Source organism: Ruditapes philippinarum, unplaced genomic scaffold (genome assembly GCF_026571515.1).
Source record: "Ruditapes philippinarum isolate M1 unplaced genomic scaffold, ASM2657151v2 ctg6297_1_1_1_1, whole genome shotgun sequence".
NCBI classification, from domain to species: Eukaryota; Metazoa; Mollusca; class Bivalvia; order Venerida; family Veneridae; genus Ruditapes; species Ruditapes philippinarum.
The window spans coordinates 81,921-104,050 of record NW_026854636.1 but is presented as its reverse complement, the minus strand read 5'-3'; the positions used below and the strand labels follow the sequence as shown (position 1 = coordinate 104,050).

The window sequence follows — 22,130 nt, the reverse complement described above, 5'->3', positions numbered from 1 at the left end:
AAATGTATAAGGAAAATCTATGTTCCTCCAAGTGGGGCAAATCTTGACCTAAGGGCTATAATTTGAACAATTTTTGTAGAGGTCCACCAGACAGTGTTTCATACCAAATATCTAAGCTAAATCCTTTATAGTATAATTAAAGAAGATTTTGTTTTGTTTTTACTATATGAACAAACTTGGTAGACACCCACTAGAAGATGTTTCATGCTAAATATCTAAGGTCTTTGGGCGTTTAAGAAGATCTTTTAAGTTATATACATATAAGAAAAATCAATGATCCCCTGGGGTGGAGCTAATTTTGACATAAGGGCTTTTAACAAAAATATAACAAAAACATATATATATACATAAATATATATTTCTACATTATTGTTAATGTACAAAATAAAAATTAATATCAACCTTATCAACCTTAAGTAAATGAGTGATTGCATATAGACACATGTTTTGTCATCACAAGAAAATACTTCCAAAAATATGTTGTAAAATTATAACAAGAGTTATTGTGCTTAAAAAAAGAGCCCGGACAATGTAGGAACTAACAAAACAGGAAGATTTCATTAAAGAAAACTAGGACATGCTTATGATTATGTAAATTACTGACAAATTATGATCCTGAAGACATAATTGTATTCAAATGAATATCTTCAGTAGTTTTGAAGATCCATAATGTGCAAAAAACTTTAATGAGGAATATTTGAAGTTCACAAGGGTCATTAGTCAGTAAATTTCCATGCAAAAGTTAATTGATTTTGACATTGACCTCCAATTATATCTCAAAGCCATGTCTGAAGTTACAAGCAAATATCTTTAGTGGTTGATGAGATAAAAAGTCGCATGTAAAAAGTGAAGAGTAAAGGGCCTAATATAGACCCTAAAAAGTGTTTCACCAACACAAAGATTAGTAGGAAAATAAGCCACACCATTCTTTGAATAGTCAAGCTCAAGTTATTCCTTTGCATTGACATAATTATATGTAATTGGTCCATATATGTCACCCCTAACAAATAAACAATTCTATGAACGAATGAAATGAATCTTCTAGTTTCATTTACAGCTAGGACTGGGACCACCAAAACTGGACAATCATCAAACCAGGACTGGAAATTCCCTAAATAACCATGATTTTGTTGTATTGTTTGTTCAATGGTTTTCAATCAATCAGTCAACAATAAAATAATTCAATAATTTAATTTTAACTTTTACAAGTTAATAATTTTATATCTATTCTAAAACACTGACATTAAAAACTCTAATTTAAACAGTGTAATACCTGACCTCTTTTACTAGCTATAATCATTGGAGATATAACAATAGAATATATATTCTGCTGGAATATTGCATATTATGTTAAAAATAATAAAATTAAAGCATTAGCATATTTCTTCACTCATTAAAGGGTATAAATCTATATCTTATGAAATATCTTTAAAAGTAAAATTATATTGGTTCCATTATTATATGGTTGATTCCAGAAAAAGTTGTAACATAGAATGTCTCTGTTATTTAATACACATAAAAGTTGTACGTAAACAGAAAAAAATATTCTGAGACAAAATATTATATTGCTATTTTAAATAGGGTTTGACTGTGCATGCACCACTCACTTTAAGGCAATTTATTGCCATTTTTATTTCATACAAACATTTCTGAAGTGTTTTTTTTTTTAAAAATACAAACAATAATTTTTGCATCAGATATATATAAGCTTTATACACTTTAAGTAAGAGCTGTTGTACAGATTTCTTAGTCAATACATCATCAGCTGGATGAGAAATGGCCTAACCAGATAGTTAATGTTTTTATACTTTCAGTAGAAAGCTCATATCTGATCCACTGTCATATTCAACAGGCTCCTTTCCTCTGAAAAATAAAGTCAGAAAATCTATCATGCTTATTATATACCACTAACAACGTTCAAAAATATTTGGAAATGTCAAAAGCTTTCAATGATTGACCTGGCATTTTTGTGTTCATTTTCAAGTTTCATAATTTTTATTCTCTTATGAACATGACCTATACTTTAGAGATGAGAATTTTGCAATGAATGCCAAAAATCGGGAACAATAAATGTTTCATATTTCATGATATTTGCAATGATATTGTAGATCAAATTACACAGTCTTTAGTGGGTATACATTTGCTTTTTGTTAGTTATAACTTAGTGTTCTGGATAATAATGCTATTTTAAGTTGAGACATTTTGTTCAAGAACTGGACATACATGTTATTATGTCCAACATGAATATAACCAAATATTGGCTTTATAATAAAGTAGGCAAAAAAAAGAGAGAGAAAAAAGAACCTTAAATAATTTCCATACATTTAAACAAGTATGTATATATATATATATATATATATATATATATATATATATATATATATATATATATATATATATATATATATATATATATAGCTTCCTCACATGAAGGAATCCAAAGTCCCTAAGTGTGAAGAGACTGGCCTAATGTTACACAGGTGGCATAGGCAACAAGAACCGGTTGAACCGGGTGATGCTCCCCGAGAAGGTTCTGGACACAGGAAAGTATAAAAAAAATGAACAAAGGGCAAAAACTCCAAAATTAGGCAAAGCGGTGTTATGTTTTTTTGCAATGCACTTCTATTCAATGAGATCTATCTATCTATAAAGTTTCCTGATGATATCAGAGTTATGTCCCGGGTAAAAGTCAAAGTGTAAAAATGAACAAAGGGCAATAACTCCAAAATTAGACCAGGCTTTGTTTAGGTTCTTTAAGCATTGCAGTTCTATCCAATTATATCTAGCTACCTACAAAGTTTCATGTTGATATCTCTAATAGTTTTAAAATAATGTCCAGGACAAAAGTCAAAAAGTAAAAATAAACAAAGGGCAATTTCTTCAAAATAAGGCAAGGCAGAGTAATGATTCTTAAGCACTGCACTTCCATTCAATGAGACCTATCTATCTACAAAGTTTCATGTTGATATCTCTTATAATTTTAGAGTAATGTCCCAGACAAAGTTCAAAGTGTCAAAATGAACAAAGGGCAAAAACTCCAAAAGTAGGCAAGACAGTGTTACAGTTCTTGTGCACTGCAAACTTACTCAATGAGATCTATCTACCTGCAAAGTTTCATGTTGATATCTCTTATACATTAAGAGTTATGTCCCGGACAAAGTTCAAAGTGTAAAAATAAACAAAGGGGAATAATTCAAAAATTAGGCAAGGCAGAGTTAAGGTTCTTGTTCACTGCACACCTACTCAATGAGATCTATCTACCTACAAAGTTTCATGTTGATACCTCTTATACTTTTAGAGTTATGTCCCGGACAAAGTTCAAAGTGTAAAATAAACAAAGGGGGATAATTAAAAAATTAGACAAGGCAGAGTTACGGTTCTTGTGCACTGCACACCTACTCAATGAGATCTATCTACCTACAAAGTTTCATGTTGATACCTCTTATACTTTTAGAGTTATGTCCCGGACAAAGTTCAAAGTGTAAAATAAACAAAGGGGGATAATTAAAAAATTAGGCAAGGCAGAGTTACGGTTCTTGTGCACTGCACACCTACTCAATGAGATCTATCTACCTACAAAGTTTCATGTTGATACCTCTTATACTTTTAGAGTTATGTCCCGGACAAAGTTCAAAGTGTAAAATAAACAAAGGGGAATAATTCAAAAATTAGGCAAGGCAGAGTTACGGTTCTTGTGCACTGCACACCTACTCAATGAGATCTATCTACCTACAAAGTTTCATGTTGATACCTCTTATACTTTTAGAGTTATGTTCCGGACAAAGTTCAAAGTGTAAAATAAACAAAGGGGGATAATTCACAAATTAGGCAAGGCAGAGTTACGGTTCTTGTGCACTGCACACCTACTCAATGAGATCTATCTACCTACAAAGTTTCATGTTGATACCTCTTGTTGTTTCAAAGTTATGTCCCGGACAAGAAAAGGGGATGGACGGACGGACGGACGGAAAGATGGACGGACGGACGGACAAGGCGGCGACTATATGCTCCCCCGAAATTTTTTCGGGGAGCATAAAAATGTATTTTAAATTGTTGTTATTATGGATTCTGAACATTTTACATGTTCATCACCTTGAGTTATAATAGCGTTAAATCTAAAATGATTCCTGATAAAGGTAGCAAAATGTAAACAAAGTGGTATTTTGATTTCTATACTAATGGTTAAACACAATTGCTAACACATAAAGGTAGCAAAAGATTGCTAACTTAAAGAGCCAATGAATAACTTCTTCAACGCTGTTAAGGACATAACAAAACACTTTTGAAAAACAAAAATATTACCATTTTTGAGGCTTCATGGCTCTTTAATGTGACATTCTGTGCATTTATAAAATAAACTAGCAAACACTAGTTTAACAGGAAATATGTGACTAAATAAATAAAATAAAATATAGAAATAGATCAAGATGTTTACCTCTCAAAGAGTCTTGCATTTGTAACACCTTTCAGAGTGGCTTTGTCTCCCTCCACATGCAGGATACAACCTTCTCTTATCCCCTAAAATACAAAGTATGACAAATTTATCTATGTAAGATTTTTAGCTTTGCTTTATCATTAAAATTAAATTAAAATATAATATTTAATTTTCTGTCAAATTCAACTTTTTTTTGACTTCAGTAGTCATTATTGTCTATGCCCATTAATTCAATAGAAGAGCAATGGATGAGTAATCCAGGGGTGGATAATTTGATCCTTAGGTCAGGCATAGAGACAGTTGACATTGAGTCTAGTGGTCACATTTCATACTGCTGATTCAGAAATCATATTGGATCAAAAGTTGGTCACTTGCTGAGAAATTGGTAATTACTGGTATGTTATCCAGGGAAGCCAGCTTGGTGGATTGAGATATAGACCAAAAACATAAGTTAAATATCAAGAAAAACACACAAACAAAACTTTTAACATTATGTACACTGGCTAAGTAGCTAAATACGGAGAGCATTGGATATGTTTTCAAGGGGTCTCTCATTCAGATGAGCAAGATTTCTCTATGACAAATGAGCTAATTAAGACATTGAATCTTATTGTCTTATTATGTCTCAGAAATTGTGTGGGATTAAAAACCAGTCACTTGCAGAGAAAGAGCAAGGTTCACTAAGCACCAAAAATGGCCCCATCTTAGATATTGATAAAAACTTAAAGGTGTATAGTACAATGTGTTACATTTTCAAAATTGACATTTATTAGGCATGTCTGGTTACTATGACGACATAATGACGTCATAATTAGAGCACCTGTTTAATTCAATTAAATCACAGATTTGACGACAACTGTTTCATACAAGACTTATAAATTTGTGTGTTTGACTGAATTAAACTCATAAAGATAGCAATATATTTCTTATATATTGTAAACAAAATTATAATTTAGTTAAAATTAGACTATTGTGTCACAAAACTAATATAAAAGATAAATGGGGCTCATCTCGGATATTCCAAATTCGGATATATAGAAATGAAAATGTGAATGCATATTATTTTTTGCCTAACTAAATGTATTTATTTTCATTTTTATAAATACTGTAAGTTTGTTCATTTTTTAATAATAAATGTCGAATTTGCTTGTTTTATTCATCTACCTCTTACCTAATGCTTAAAATAAGGATGTATAGAATCAATCGCAATTTTAACGGCCTTTTTAGTCAGTCTTTTGACAAGGACGTTGAACATAATAATAATAATAATAATAATTATTATTATTATTATTATTATTTAATAATAATAATAATTATTATTATTATTATAAACACAAAACAGATAGGTATTTCTGTCTAACTTAAAGCAGCACGCCTCCAGATTAATGCTATTTTTTGTGAAAATTTTGAAAATGAAATAAAATGTATATTATTTTATAGTAAATTAAAGAAAGCAATTTACACATTATCAATGACACTTACAACCCACGTTCATTACAAAAAATAGGTCAAAATATGCATGAAAAGCCCTTACTGCCTTAGTAACGCAGTAGAAATAAGGTGAAAAATACTGCAAAAATCAGACATAAATCGTACATAACAAGAATTTTTACTTTGATCTTGAATTTCTTTGCTTTTCTTAAAATCTCAGTACATTTTTTCTCAAGTTTGATTTTATAAAATATTTTTGCTCATCTGGAGGCATGCAGCTTTAACTAAACTAACACTGAGTAACTATATACATGTAAGCAAATAGTTTGTAAATACTAGGAATTATTGACTTATTCCAATGTAAAGTGTAAAAGTCCGACTAAATTAAATAAATTAATAGATATAAAAGTATGTTAGATTTTTTTTTTGTCAAGTAAAAATAATGTTTGACTGTATGCTCTTTCGGAGTATACGCAATATTTGATACTGAACTGCAAATTTGATACTATTTTCTTTTATGAATTATGATACAGCCAAATCCAGAAAACGATTTGTGTTATTTATAATTATGGAAATCAGACTTTTATTACAAATGTAATGTAATGATTTATGACGATATGAGAACTGAGAAAAAACAAGAACTGTCACAGAACGTGACAAATGCCCCCGAAGGATTCTAGTTATAAACCACTTATTACATGTTAAGTGTGGTGGTAAAAATTGACAAAGTTCGAACCCCAGCAGTGAACTATATGTTATACAAAGAAACCTAGGTCTTGTTCACAACACACTGTCCATCTATGGTGACTTTATATTTTTAAATAAAAATTGAAACTTTCATGTATAAGGAAGTTACAGAGCGGACACAACAACCACCATTTATATGTACATATATAACATAAATATTGAAAAAGTTTAAGCCCCAGCAGTGACCTTAAACTAAGGCGTAGGAACACGGGTCTTAAGGGCAACACATCATACATTTATGATAATTTCATATGTGAAATAAAAAATATAATCCTTTCATTCATATTAGTTTCAGAGCAGACACAACCATCTCTGCCTATATGTATATTAATATCAAAATTGACAAAGTTTGAACCCCTACAGTGACCTTGACCTAAGTCATAGAAACCAGTCTTGTTCGCGACACACCATACATCTATGGTTATTTCATATATGAAAGAAAAATTAAAATCCTTTCATGCATACTGAAGTTTTAGAGCGGACACGACCACCACTGTCTATATGTATAAAGCCTGAATGACTGACGGAATGACAGACTGACAGACAGACGGACGGTTCGATTTTAATATGCCACCCTTCGGGGGCATAAAAACATTTATTTACATGTATCCATAATTAATGTGACATAAAACAACCCTAAGTAAATTTTGGTTTATATCATTCCAATATGCCCTTACATCTATATAATGATTGTAAATTAAACATTTAACATAAAGAAGTCTACAATTAAAAATTTAGTTTAGCATTGTCTCTATTACTGTTACTTTTAACAATTCTCTTTCACACTGTATTGAATGGCTATCAATTTCAAAATACCGCTACATGGTCAGCAAGATTATCAGCCCAATTTCTCACTCCTGACTGAGTCTCACCACTCCTCATGGTGTCCATATGCGAGGTACCATGAAACGGTGGAGACATCAGAACACATTTAAACTATGTACATGCACCAGCCACAAAAAGGCAGTAATACGCATCAATGCTGTCATTCATGTAGATAATCCAATCTATGTAGTTATGGCTGCTTACATGTATGGTCTGCAATTTCATGCATAAAATAAAAGGATAAAAATGGCTAAAGGTCAATCTTAATGGAATGTGTAACCAACATTGAAAAGCCTTTGACTCTATCTTAATCCATTGAGAATTTGCAGCACTTTGAAATCATTGATGGAAAAACTCAAGGCAAAATAGTGATTTTTGGCAATCTGAGTTGCCCCCCTCCCCCACCCCTTGCCATGGTACATGAAAATTTAAGATTGAGCATGCTGTTACAAAGGCTATGGTCCAGTTAACATTTGTGCTCGGTTTGATCAGTAATTGAGCTTTTTTATAGTGTCAAAGCAGTTTGAACTTGTAACAAAAGGCTTTTTAATGAAAACAGCCATTGAAAAGTCGCTGGCTGTCATGTAAAGTCACAGGTTGCTATGAGAAGTAACTTGCTGCTATGGAAGTCAGTGGTTGTAATTAAAAGTCACTGGTTGCTTTTGAAATGTATGGTTGCTATTGAAAGTCAATGGTCACTATTGGAGTCAATGGTTTCTTTGAAAAGTCACTGGTTGCTTAGAGAAGAAAGGGGCCAATTTTCACTCTAGGGCGATAATTTGAATATTTTTTAACAGAAGCTCACCTATGTTTCATGTTAAATACCATAAGGTAGAGCCCTTGTAGTTTTCAAGGAGATTTTTGAAGAATTTACAATATCAGGAAAAGCCCGACCCTGGGACCGGGCAATTTTTATCCAAGGGCTATAATTTGAACACACTACGTGTACTGCTAAATAATGTTTCATGCAACAAGACTAAGCTTAAACTCTTGTAGTTTGAGAGAAGAAATTGTTTTAAAGTTTTTACTATATAAATACAAATATATAAGGAAAATCTATGTTCCTCCAAGTGGGGCAAATCTTGACCTAAGGGCTATAATTTCAACAATTTTTGTAGAGGTCCACCAGACAGTGTTTCATACCAAATATCTAAGCTAAATCCTTTATAGTATAATTAAAGAAGGTTTTGTTTTGTTTTTACTATATGAACAAACTTGGTAGACACCCACTAGAAGATGTTTCATGCTAAATATCTAAGGTCTTTGGGCGTTTAAGAAGATCTTTTAAGTTATATACATATAAGAAAAATCAATGATCCCCTGGGGTGGAGCTAATTTTGACATAAGGGCTTTTAACAAAAATATAACAAAAACATATATATACATAAATATATATTTCTACATTATTGTTAATGTACAAAATAAAAATTAATATCAACCTTATCAACCTAAGGAAAATGATTGATTGCATATAGACACATGTTTTGTCATCACAAGAAAATACTTCCAAAAATATGTTGTAAAATTATAACAAGAGTTATTGTGCTTAAAACAAGAGCCCGGACAATGTAGGAACTAACAAAACAGGAAGATCAATAAAACAAGAGGGCCATGATGGCCCTGAGGTCGCTCACCTGTATATAGGCCCCCAACCCCCCCCCCCCCCCCATCGTTGCAGGGCTTTTATTTGCACAAACTTGGTAGACACCCATAAGAAGATGTTTCATGCTAAACATCTAAGCTCTTGCTCATTGGGCTTTTTAAAAGAAGATTTTTTTAAAGTTTTTTATATACACATATAGTTAAAAACAATGACACCCCTGGGGCCGGGCCAGTTTTGACCCCAGGGCTTTTATTTGAACAAACTTTGTAGACACTTACTAGAAGATGTTTCATGCTTAAATTCTAAACTCTAGCTATTTGGGTTTTTTCAAAGAAGATTTTAAGTTTTTGCTATACACATATAAAGAAAATCAATGACCCACGGGGTGGGGCCAATTTTGACCCCAGGTCTTTTATTTGAACAAACTTTGTAGACACTCACTAAAAGATGTTTGATGCTAAATATCTTAGCCATAGCTCTTTGAGTTCTTTAAAAGAAGATTTTTTAAGTTTTTACTATATGCATATAGGGAAAATCAATGACCCCCCGGGGCAGGGCCAATTTTGACCCCAGGGCTTTTATTTGAACAAACTTGGTAGACACTTATTAGAACATGTTTCATGCTAAGTATCTTAGCTCTAACTCTTTTGGTTCTTTAAAAGAAGATTTTTTTAAGTTTTTACTATATGCATATAGGGAAAATCAATGACCCCCTGGGGCGGGGCAATTTTGACCCCAGGGCTTTTATTTGAACAAACTTGGTAGACACCTATTAGAACATGTTTGATGCTAAATATCTTAGCTCTAGCTCTTTGCGTTCTTTAAAAGAAGATTTTTTAAGTTTTTACTATATGCATATAGGGAAAATCAATGACCCCCCGGGGCGGGGCCAATTTTGACCCCAGGCCTTTTATTTGAACAAACTTGGTAGACACTCACTATAAGATGTTTCATGCCAAATATCTAAGCTCTAGCTCTTATGGTTTTTTAAAAGAAGATATTTAAAGTTTTTTCTTTTGGTTGCCATGGCAACCAGAGTTCTGCATGGAATTAAATTCTTTGAACAATTTTAAAGGTGACCACCAAAGGAACATTCCTGTGAAGTTTGGATGAAATTGGCTTAGTGGTTTATGAGGAGATGTCATTTAAAGTAAAAGTTTACGGACGGACGACGGACGGACGACGGATGAAAAGCGATCACAAAAGCTCACCCTGTCACTGTGTGACAGGTGAGCTAAAAAACTAGGACATACTTAAAATAAAGTAAATTACTGACAAATTATGATCCTGAAGACATAATTATATTCAATTGAATATCTTCATTAGTTTGAAGATCCATAATGTGCAAAAAACTTTAATGAGGAATATTTGAAGTTCACAAGGGGTCATTAGTCAGTAAATTTCCATGCAAAAGTTAATTGATTTTGACATTGACCTCCAATTATATCTCAAAGCCATGCCTGAAGTTACAAGCAAATATCTTTAGTGGTTGATGAGATAAAAAGTTGTACAAAAAGTCACATGTAAAAAGTGAAGAGTAAAGGGCCTAATATAGACCCTAAAAAAGTGTTTCACCGACACAAAGGTTAGTAGGAAAATAAGCCACACCATTCTTTGAATAGTCAAGCTCAAGTTATTCCTTTGCATTGACATAATTATATGTAATTGGTCCATATATGTCACCCCTAACAAATAAACAATTCTATGAATGAATGAAATGAATCTTCTAGTTTCACTTACAACTAGGATTGGGACCACTAAAACTGGACAATCATCAAACCAGGACTGGAAAGTCCCTAAAAAACCATGATTTTGTTGTATTGTTTGTTCCATGGTTTTCAATCAATCAGTCACTTATTTATTAACAATAAAATAATTCAACAATTTAATTTTAACTTTTACATGTTAATAGTTTTATATCTATTCTAAAACACTTACATTTAAAACTCTGATTTAAACAGTGTAATACCTGACCTCTTTTACTAGCTACAATCATTGGAGATATAACAATAGAATATATATTCTGCTGGAAAATTGCACATTATGTATTAAAGCATAAGCATATTTCTTCACTCATTAAAGGGTATAAATCTATATCTTATGAAATATCTTTAAAAGTAAAATTATATTGGTTCCATTATTATATGGTTGATTCCAGAAAAAGTTGTAACATAGAATGTCTCTGTTATTTAAAACATAAAAGATGTACAAAATAAAATATTCTGAAACAAAATATTATATTGCTATTTTAAGTAGGGTTTGACTGTGCATGCACCACTCGCTTTAAGGCAGTTTATTGCCATTTTTATTTCATACAAACATTTCTGAAGTGTTTTTTTTTTAAAATACAAACAATAATTTTTGCATCTGATATATATATATATATATAAGCTTTATACACTTTAAGTAAGAGCTGTTGTACAGATTTCTTAGTCAATACATCATCAGCTGGATGAGAAATGACCAAACCACATAGTCAATGTTTTTATACTTTCAGTAGAAAGCTCATGTCTGATCCACTGTCATACTCAACAGGCTCCTTTTCTCTGAAAAATAAAGTCAGAAAATCTGTCATGCTTATTATATACAGTAAACAACATTCAAAAATAATTGGAAATGTCAAAAGCTTTCAATGCCTGAATTGTAAATTTTGTGTTCAAATTTCAAGTTTCATAATTTTCATTCTTTTATGAACATGACCTATCCTTTAGAGATTGGGAATTTTGCAATGCTTTGCCCAAAATTGGGGGAAAAAAATGTAATACTATATTTTTGTAATGATATTGTAGACCAATGCAAATCTACATAGTCTTTAGCGGGTTGATTTGCTTTTAGTTAGTTTTCACTTACTGTTCTGGATAATAATGCTATTTTATGAAAGTTTTAAGTTGAGACATTTTGTTCAAGAACTGGACAAACATGTTATATGTCCAAAATGAATTTAACCAAATATTGGCTTTATTATAAAGTAGGCAAAAAATAGAGAGAAAAAATTTTTTTAAATAATTTCCTTACATTTAAACAAGTAGCATTTTATACATATATAGCTTCCTCACATGAAGGAATCCAAAGTCCCTGAGTGTGAAGAGACTGGCCTAATGTTACACAGGTGACATAGGCAAAAATGTATTTTAAATTATTGTTATTATGGATTCCGAACATTTTACATGTTCATCACCTTGAGTTATAATAGCGTTAAATCTAAAATGATTCCTGATAAAGGTAGCAAAATGTAAACAAAGTGGTATTTGATTTCTATACTAATGGTTAAACACAATTGCTAACACATAAAGGTAGCAAAAGATTGTTAACTTAAAGAGCCAATGAATAACTTCTTCGACACTGTTAAATGACATTAAAAACAAAACGTTTTTGAAAAACAAATTATTACCATTTTTGAGGCTTCATGGCTCTTTAACATTACATTCTGTGCATTTATAAAATTCACTAGCAAAAACTAGTTTAACAGGAAATATGTGACTAAATATATAAAATAAAATATAGAAATAGATCATGATGTTTACCTCTCAAAGAGTCTTGCATTTGTAACACCTTTCAGAGTGGCTTTGTCTCCCTCCACATGCAGGATACAACCTTCTCTTATCCCCTAAAATACAAAGTATGACAAATTTATCTAAGTAAGGTTTTTAGCTTTGCTTTACCATTACTTTAGTATAATGTTTAATTTTCTGCCAAATCTAATCTTTATTTTACTTCAGTAGTCATTATTGTCTATGCCCATTTATTCAATAGGGAGAGCAATGGATGAGTAATCCATGGGTGGCTGGTTCGGTCCTCAGGTGAGGCATCATTGTCAGAGACAGTTGATAGCCAAAATTCTATCACTGTAATGTTTCCATTGCATTAACAATGAAATATACTTACTCATTTAAAGGCACATTAGTCCTTAGATATGGATACATTTTTCATTCAGCCTATAGGTAATAAATTAATTTCTTCTATCTAAGTCTTGTTAAATACTTTGATTCTTTGTTGTAGAGAAAATTAAATTGTCTTATTAATGTGCTTTCTTGACAATTCTTGCATAGCAGACTGGCGTTTCCGTGAGTTTTACCCATGCCGGAAATTTCATCTGGCATGGGGGATGCCAGATGAGTCGCGTGTCATACAACGTCATTTTAGCACTTTATAAAAGAAACGCATTAAAATGACGTCATTTTAGAAGGGAAATATGTGCTTAGGATGATGTCATTTCGTCGTTGTTATTTAAGTTGTAAGTTCATACGCTATTGTAAGAAAATAGTTAGGAATAAAAAAGACTTTAATTTCAATGAACATAATATCATATTGAGGTAAACCATTTTAAATATAAAATAATATGGCAGAATATGCAAGAAAAAATATCTGACATATGTTTGCATTTCGGATCGGAATATCCGTCCCTCGGGTACCCGCCCATGGGCTGTAACTCGGCAAGCCTTGTTACCGTCCAATGGGCGGGTCCCCTCGGGACGGATATTCCGGTCCGAACCGCAACATATGACAGATATTATTATTCTCAGTGCTTGACAGTAAAAGAACCTGGATAATGTAGAATTTTCTTAGTTCAAAAAGGGCCATTATTATGTCAAAAATCCATGTTAGAGCTAATGGCCTTGTACATGTTGTACCATGACCTCTTATTATGCTCTCAAATAAATTTGTGAAGTTTCAACACACATTCTGGTCAATAGTTTTGGAGATATCAACTTGAATGCAAAAACTTATCCAAAGTATGATGCTGATGCACAGATAAGTACATCAAAAACTTCTGTAACTCCTTCTTTATGTTGTATATAATGCACAGCAAGTATACATGATGATCTTTCAACTACACTAAGAATACAAACTCAGATATATAGTAATATGATGTAAACAACTTACTAATACAGAAGGTGAGTCCTCATATTCATGATACTGATTGATCCTTTGCTCCCTTGTCTCCTAAAATGAAATTTTTCTATTTTAAGACAAACCAGCTTTGTATTTAACATAAGTTTTTCATTTTCACCTGGTTTAAGCAAGGTCATGATTTGGTGACATTTCAGCTTTACTTCTGGAGGAACATCTCAGGTTTCCTTAGAAATTGTGCATAATTTTAGACACAAGTGGCAGCCTGAGTAGAACCAATGAGCTATAGCTGAAGTATACTAACCTTCTTCACATGAAAGAATCCAATGCCCTTTGCAGGATTTAAAACCACTGTGGTGAGTGGCATACTGTTCAAAGTTAATAACCTAAACAACTTTGCCATGGATGCCCAAAAATATTTAAATGTCATGGCAATATATTAATCAAAATAATCAAAATCAATCTTATTAAAATAAAGTAAAATTTCTATTGTGGTAACTGTGTCAAACCTGTGTTAAACATCCCCTGTGAATAAAGACCATAATTATTTCAACAACTGTTCACTAATTTAGTTGAACAGAGTACATCTCACATAAAAACCACTTGTATTTCCTTATGATGGTCTTTATAACAGGTTTGACTGTACATATACACCTGAAAATTTATTTCTTTGAACAAAATTTAATGTGCCTAACTTGAACTATACAAACCTTAATTCTTTTTTGTATATGAAATAATGAAATACATAGACACTGGAAGTCACCAGACTAATACCTAAGTTTGGCAAATTAAAGTCAGCATTCTAGATGATTTACTTCCATCAAATGTCGCAAAATTAATGAGTGGTTTATGTCTAAAATTACTTCATGTAGTCTATGTTCAGTTTACTTAAAATGTGAGCCATTAATAAAGACCTGCTCAATGTTTCATTCAAATATAACTAACTCATTTGTCAATGAAACCTTAAACTTACCCCCATATGTTTACTGTTGGGATCAGGATCTTGGTAATGGGCGTTAATATTAAAGGGAACCAATCCTAGAGCTTTAAATGAGGGTGGATACACAATCGGCATATCATTGGTCGTGTTGATGCTGACGGTGGCCACATTAGAGCCAGCGCTGGAACCGATATACGGCATACTGTCTTCAAACACTCGTTTGCGGATTTCATCAACTATGTTTTCATCATACAAAGTTTTAAGCAAACGGAATGTGTTCCCACCACCTGTAATCATATAGTAAATACAAAGAGTTTTGTTATTACAAAAACTGATACAAGTATTATTTTAAGCATGGTCAATACAATCTATAAAACCTGCAGTATTTAGACAGATGGTTTATAAATGATTATCTAGCCTGATAAAAGAAATCACAAATACAAATTCTGGAGGTTAAGGCAGTCACTATAATGACTATATGCAACTGCTTGAAAAAATAATACTGTCACCAATGTCCTTCCATGTGAATGCCAACAAATGATCAAATATATCCCACTTTTTAAAATAACTACTCATTCTAAACAAAATAATAATTCATTCTATAAAAAAATGTGTGTATAAAACAACACAGCTATGTTTAGCTGAAATTTCCAGTATTTTTAAAATTTGACATTACACGTTAAGGTCAATGACAGGTCAAGGTCAAAAGTAAGTCATGATAAAGCACATTGCATCCAAGTTTGAAACAACAGTCATTCCAAGAAACATTGTTTGCAAGTATGAAATAGAGCTCTAATCCAGGAATATATTGTGAAAAAACACTAGTCCAAGGAACATCATGTCTTAATGTGATTGTCCTAGCATGAGAATGATGTTATTTGATGGGTATTGGCTAAAAGTCAATTTCGCCTGCAGACAGACAGACAAACAAGAAAACAATCACGGACAAAATACAACAATTTATCAATAGATTACAAAAGCACAAGGGACACAAGAAAGAGAATTTATTTCTGCAATACTTTAAGAAGACAACTTACAATATAAATGATACATTACTTTAAGACATTATCACTATATTTATTGTTTTATTTTCATATGATTACCAAGTAAGCTATATAGTTATAATTAACCTATAAATATTGCCTCAGCTTGTCTTACAGCATCCACAGCATTAGGTTTCTCATGTATACTTTCTAAGTTGAAACCTGAAATATATTTTATGATGCTACTTTTACTAAGCTTTAATACTAATATTTTATAAGCTTATTAAACCTACAACATTCCTATATAACTTTACTTGAGACCATGTTAATATACAAGGGGTTATCCAAAAATTCGTGGACTTTTTAAATATCTCTTCAACGCCAACGTGTATTGTAATGAAAATTTATCAGCATACATTTTAGAATATTATCAACACATTTTGAAAGGAACAGTTAATTGTGTCTATAAATAATGATTTTATATTGCTTTTAAATTAGCACATACACGGCACCCGGCGCACGGTAGAAAAGCGCAGTAAGTCATCGGATATTTCTTGCTAAAAAATTAAAAACTTAACGTAGAAAAACCGCTAAGCATCGCATGTTTCTTCTATGATGTCATTTAAGTAATTTTTTAAAATAATGAACGTCATTTCCGTTTATTTTTGTTGATATCACTAGAAACGCCAGACGCCTTTATTGTTTACAACGGGAAAATGACTGACACGCGGTAATTAGAAAATCGCACGATCGTAAATAATCATAAATTTTTGTTGTAATTTGAAAATGACACCTACAAAAACATTAATAGAAATCAGCAGACGAACAGAGAAAAGAAAATTTTACGATCATTTATTGTTAAAGTGGCATAATAATTTTAGTGATGGACATTACCTTGAGAAGCAGTAACCGTCATTGACTGCGTAACGTTGAAGCACAAGTTGTACGTTAATATTATGACGTTGACGTCAATAACATTTTGGAGTGCGCCGCTGTCGCAGACATGTGTTTATGTAAAATTTAATATTGTTGTAATTTTTGAAGCTACTCACATGAATTTTTCTGTGTTTATTTGTTATTAATTCTTCTAAGCAGTGTAGGAATTTTAAATTAATATCTCAAATATATTTTACGCAACAAAAAAAGTCCACGAATTTTTGGATAACCCCTCGTATATACCATACATGCATCAATTTTAAATAATTCTACTTGGATTCTATTGTCTTTTTTAACTAAAGTTAATATTTTTTTCTTAATTTTGCTAATAAGGCACAATAGAAGGTCAGAACATTATGTTTTCCTTTTCCTAAGAAAAAAATCATTTTGATGCATAATGTCTGACTCTTTAAAATGACAGAAACAACTTAGTATGTACTTGTACTGTACCTATAGAATTATAGGCTGTTCTTGCAATACTTGCATACTGATCCCGATCATGTAGAGCATATGGTACAAACAACACAGTTTTCACTTTACTGAAATGTAACATTAAATCATAAATTTTCATCACATAAAAAAAATATGTAACACAATTATTATCTGGCATTGTTTTAATCACATGCTAAATTTTTGGTTCTATATGAAGTATCAATTGGTGAGCAAGAGGCAGTCTGTCTGACAAATACTATGGTTTACAAAATATCAGAGCTCCATTATTCTTCTTGCAGAGGAATTTATCTTGCACTTATTACAGAATAATAATATTAACTTTCACCTTAGTTTTTATTTTATTAATTTATAACTTGTAAGCGGGTCTTGTTTTTTTGTTGTTGTTTTTTTCAGTCACATAAGGTAACAGTTTTTTAAACTTTCACAAAAACTTTCACTGGCCCATTAATATTTTTAATATTTCATGCATTGCATTATTTCCTGGAAGAGATTATAGTAAGTTCCATACAAGTGTAGTTTCCATTCAGAATTCAATCTAATCATATAGTATATCAAACCAAATGAACACATGTATCATAAAACAATACACTTAGCTATCTGCAAATCAGGGATACATGTACAATTATATCCCTGGCCAAATGCACAGGCAGTTGGTAAATTCCTCTGGTCAATAATGATAATAATATCATAAAATCATCTCCCTTTAATAAATAAAGACAAAATTACTTTATATCATTAATTAACATGTACAAGTCAGTAAAGTTGTGAAATCAGTTATTTCATAAAACAATTACCTGAACATTTCAGGTATTTCATGAAACAGTATTTCATGAAATAATAGAAGTCCTGTTATTTCATGAAATAACTGATTTTAAAAAATCAACTTTAGGAACTTTTTTCCTTTATAGCCAGTAAATAATTTTAACCAGTATGCTAGATATCTGTGGTTTAAAAATTCCAAGATATTCTTAATTGGCTAATTAGTAAAATAATTTTAACACAATTATTAAAAAAAGGTAATGCGATTTTTTTGTTCTGGGTCAGAATCCCAATACTAGAGGGTAGATATTGCCAATACACAAAATAGCTAATGTTGGACTAATCAGCTGTCTGATAAATGTTGCTGCTTTAAAACTGAAAGTTGAAAATTGATTGCAAAAATTGCACATCTCTTTGGTATAAATAAGTATTTTTCAATAATTTTCAGCCGAGTAAAATACATACTCTGTCAAAAACGACTTTATTTGATCTTTACAGTGGTCTAGATATCCACTTCCATGAAGTGTAGAGTTTGAAATTAGTAATAAACGCCTCATCTTCGTAACAGTCCAAAGTGCTAATGACAATTTTCCCCGCCAAATGACAGTTCACCGGAACTTGTACGAGTCTAAATAATTTACCTTACCGTTACGATTCCTTATTGGTCATTTTCAGTGATTCAGTTATTTCCCTTTGAAACATTTACACCATTTGTACGACGACGTATTTTAGATCGCGTATTTTATATTTCAAGCAGAAGCTATTGTTTTAGGATTGATTAAAAGTAAGAAAACATAAAGTAAGTATTTTTAAGACTTTTATGAATTGAATTATAAGACGAGTTAAAAATAGTTATCATCCGACATGGATCGTCCTAAAGATATCTTACCCTAACTTCTTAAGCCATAATCATGGAGATTAATTAAAAGTTATATTATTAAACTGTTTAATAATAGTATGTCTATGATATATTATATCCTTAAGCAGTACAGTATTTATTGCAATTATATTGGGATGTAAACTATTGCTTTCAAGTTAAGTGAATAATATTTACTTTTAGTTTTAATGCTACTAATTACTGAGTTAAAGATACATGTAATTGGATTGATGTTGAGAAAATATAAATTGAGCTGAAAAGCCCAACAACATAATAAAAACAGATAACTTTATCATGCTTTTATTTCCAATCAATTCAGTTTCATTAATGTACTGTTTTTGAAAATTTATAGGGAGATTTAACAGTGCTTTTCTGCAATTGTCTTTTTTTTTCTTTTTCAAGGAAAATTATCTAGGTTTATTTCTTAACAGAGTTCAGATAACTGATGGGTATTTGAGGGATGGATATTCCAACGTGAACTGCTAATACATGTCCGATATTTTGCTTGCATGTTTTACCATGTTTTTTAAATGTTTTACCTCAATAAATTAGCTTTCTGGAAATTAATGTCATTCATCTATTACTATTTTATTACAGTAACATAATTAACGTTCTTCTTTCATAACAGCAAAATGATGTCCTCTTACCTCTTAGGCTTATAGTTGTATTCTAAAATTTGCAGAAATAACATCATTTTAACATACTTCACTCATATATAAATGCTTTAAATGATGTCATTTAAAACACACAATTGGGGTGCCAGATGAAATTTTAGGCATATGTATTGTTTTTGAAAATTTATAGGGAGATTGAAAAGTGTTTTCTGTAATTGTTTTTTTTTTTTTTAAGGAAAATTATCTAGAGGTATATTTTGCCTCTTTGGGTATTTGAGAGATAGATAGATTCTAATCTGAGCTGCAAATACAATCATGTCAGATATTTTTACTCGCATATTCTATCATATTTTGAAGGATTTTACCATTTATCTCAATGTGAATTAATTTTTCGTGGAAGTCAATGTCATTTCATCAATTACTATTTTGTTACAGTAACGTAAGAATTAACATAAGAATTTACAACTTCTTCCAAAATGACCTCATCAAAGGAAATATCAGTTTTTCTCCAAATGCTGGTGCAAAATCTAGTTTACTAGACACTGAAGTAAAGTTCTTGCCTAAAAGATTTAGCACCAGTACACATTGATGTAAATGTTTTTGATTTTCTCTATCAAAAAAAGGATTTTGTTTTAAATGGAAGTCCTCGAAATAACTTATATAAGAAAAAGGAATCAAATGGTTATCAATAGACTGAGAAACTGCATGAATTGTTATGTGTTCAGTAGTAGAAATTAGTTTCTATAAAATTCCCAATTTTTACCTTTTACAACACAATTTTCCCTAAACCAACAGTGTTGATGGCTTTTCAAAAATTTGAAAAAAAAAAAATCCTGTGAACAAAAACATTACTAGCTCTGAAACACAATTTCAGACACACATAGGAACTTGGATTAGTCAATAGAATGTTAGAAATGATTAATATTTTACTTAAGGCCCATAATTATTAACTCTATAATATTTCAGAACTGTATCTCGGCCAGACAAGTTGTGCCCTAAATGGAGAATGCAGAATCTCACCCTATCGAGGAACTGTCTGGGCATCATTCCTCTGAGGCTAGTGATGGAGATCAGGATGACTCTAACAAACATACACTAACTTCTAGACCATCTACATACTTTGATGAAAAAATTCATATTCCAAAAACAGAAAATGTAAGTATTTATATATTATATAAAAGTCAGTCATTTTATGAATTGAATAGCAAACTTTATATTTCAATTATACCATTAGGTATTGTGCATTGCTTTATCAATTTTACAAGCTGGAGACTTAATCAAAATTAATTAAGGAGAATGTAAATTATTAAGTAATAAGTTACCTAAGTCAGTATAATACATGTATTTAAATACCGGTAGTGATATTTTGTCCTTGCATTAAAGTCAATACAGGCTGCATTACAGTAATTCACCAAATAATGATTTAGCATTAAATATTGGTAAATGATAACAAATTGAGTTAGTTGGCCTGCCTTCATTGTTAATTTTGGACCAGTACAAGGTAATTTCAGCCAGTGACCACCTCATTAAAAGGCCACTTAAGGTCATCACAGTTTACTTAGGAGAACACTAGAATAGGGATATGCAGTTCTTGTTTCAAATCTGTTTAAGGCTAAAACAACAGAGTTAGGGAAAGAACAGAGTTAGGGAAAGTGATAACATTTGCACTAGTTAGGCAACCTTTATTCCATTATATTTGTTATTTCAATGTTCAGAGAGTACATTGTACTAATACTGTTAACTAAAAATACAGTACTGCAACTTTGATTTTGGGGTCAGTTTTTGCACATTTTCTCCTACTGTAGCTCTAATTACACTTATTATGGTAGTGACCACTTAAAGTAATTAATAATAATTTATTATATATACATTGTACTATTATAGTAGTAATATATTGGCTATATCCTGGATTAGACCCCGGGGTCTAAACCAGGAGTATATATAAGGTTCATTCCGTTTTCTCTAGTGTATTATATATACAAGTTTTACTCCTGAAAAATACATAGGGGTTTAAACCAGGAGATTGCCAATATATTTATGGGAAGGAAATGAATTGTCCCAAAAGTAAATGCTGATTTGATCCAGAATTTTCACTTGTGCATGTTATATAGTATATATCATCATTCATGTACATAATTATATTCAAGTATAAATGTACATAATATAATGATTAAATATATAGATGTTTCATTACTTTTGCATGTAAATGTATGAAATTAAATAATGTGGTATTCTTATTTCTGTATTTATGCCAGTAGTACTGAGTTGAAATTAAAATTAGATTGAAATGTAAAATATCATAACTTTGATTGTAACATAAAGTTAAAATATAAAAAAAATCACATTATTCTGTTAAAATTTATAAAGTATATAAAACATGACTAAGAAGTATATTAACATTAATTTATAGTTATCTGTAAAGTTTTGATTAAAAGTGTGACTTTAAAAGCAATAAAAACTTTAACCAAGTTAAAAGAGTACATTTTGTGATTGAAAAATAGCACAATCTAAATCAGTTTGAAATTTGCCTTCCATTTTTATTACAAAGTTCATTATGCACCATTCAGTGTTAACATCCCCATTAGATTTTTTAACCCTCTTTCCCCAACCCACACTACGGTAACCAGGGGATACCTGGGGACTTTGATTTTCAGATTTTCAAATAACAAATCAGAT

At 31.2% G+C, this 22,130-nt stretch overlaps 2 protein-coding genes across 3 annotated transcripts in view; one reads left to right on the top strand and one right to left on the bottom strand.

The window, feature by feature from the left end:
* Positions 1-338: 338 nt before the first annotated feature.
* LOC132740644 (alpha-aspartyl dipeptidase-like) lies at positions 339-18,584 on the bottom strand. Of its 2 annotated transcripts, none has more exons than XM_060728587.1 (7): positions 18,429-18,584; positions 17,202-17,290; positions 15,963-16,037; positions 14,866-15,119; positions 13,926-13,985; positions 12,566-12,648; positions 339-1,863 (listed from the first exon to the last, which is right to left on the bottom strand). In XM_060728587.1, the coding sequence occupies exons 1-7, from the start codon at positions 18,518-18,520 to the stop codon at positions 1,803-1,805; spliced, it is 714 nt and encodes a 237-aa protein (XP_060584570.1). In that variant the 5' UTR covers positions 18,521-18,584; the 3' UTR covers positions 339-1,802. The 2 variants fall into 2 exon arrangements, with proteins under 2 accessions (XP_060584570.1, XP_060584571.1); XM_060728588.1 differs by lacking the exon at positions 339-1,863 and adding an exon at positions 10,472-11,587.
* A 59-nt stretch (positions 18,585-18,643) lies between these two features.
* LOC132740643 (natural resistance-associated macrophage protein 2-like) overlaps positions 18,644-22,130 on the top strand; it is a 28,736-nt gene continuing 25,249 nt past the window's right edge. Inside the window, 2 exon segments of the mRNA XM_060728586.1 lie at positions 18,644-18,762; positions 20,421-20,609. Coding sequence (XP_060584569.1) covers positions 20,454-20,609 — 156 coding nt within the window. The 5' untranslated portion in view covers positions 18,644-18,762; positions 20,421-20,453.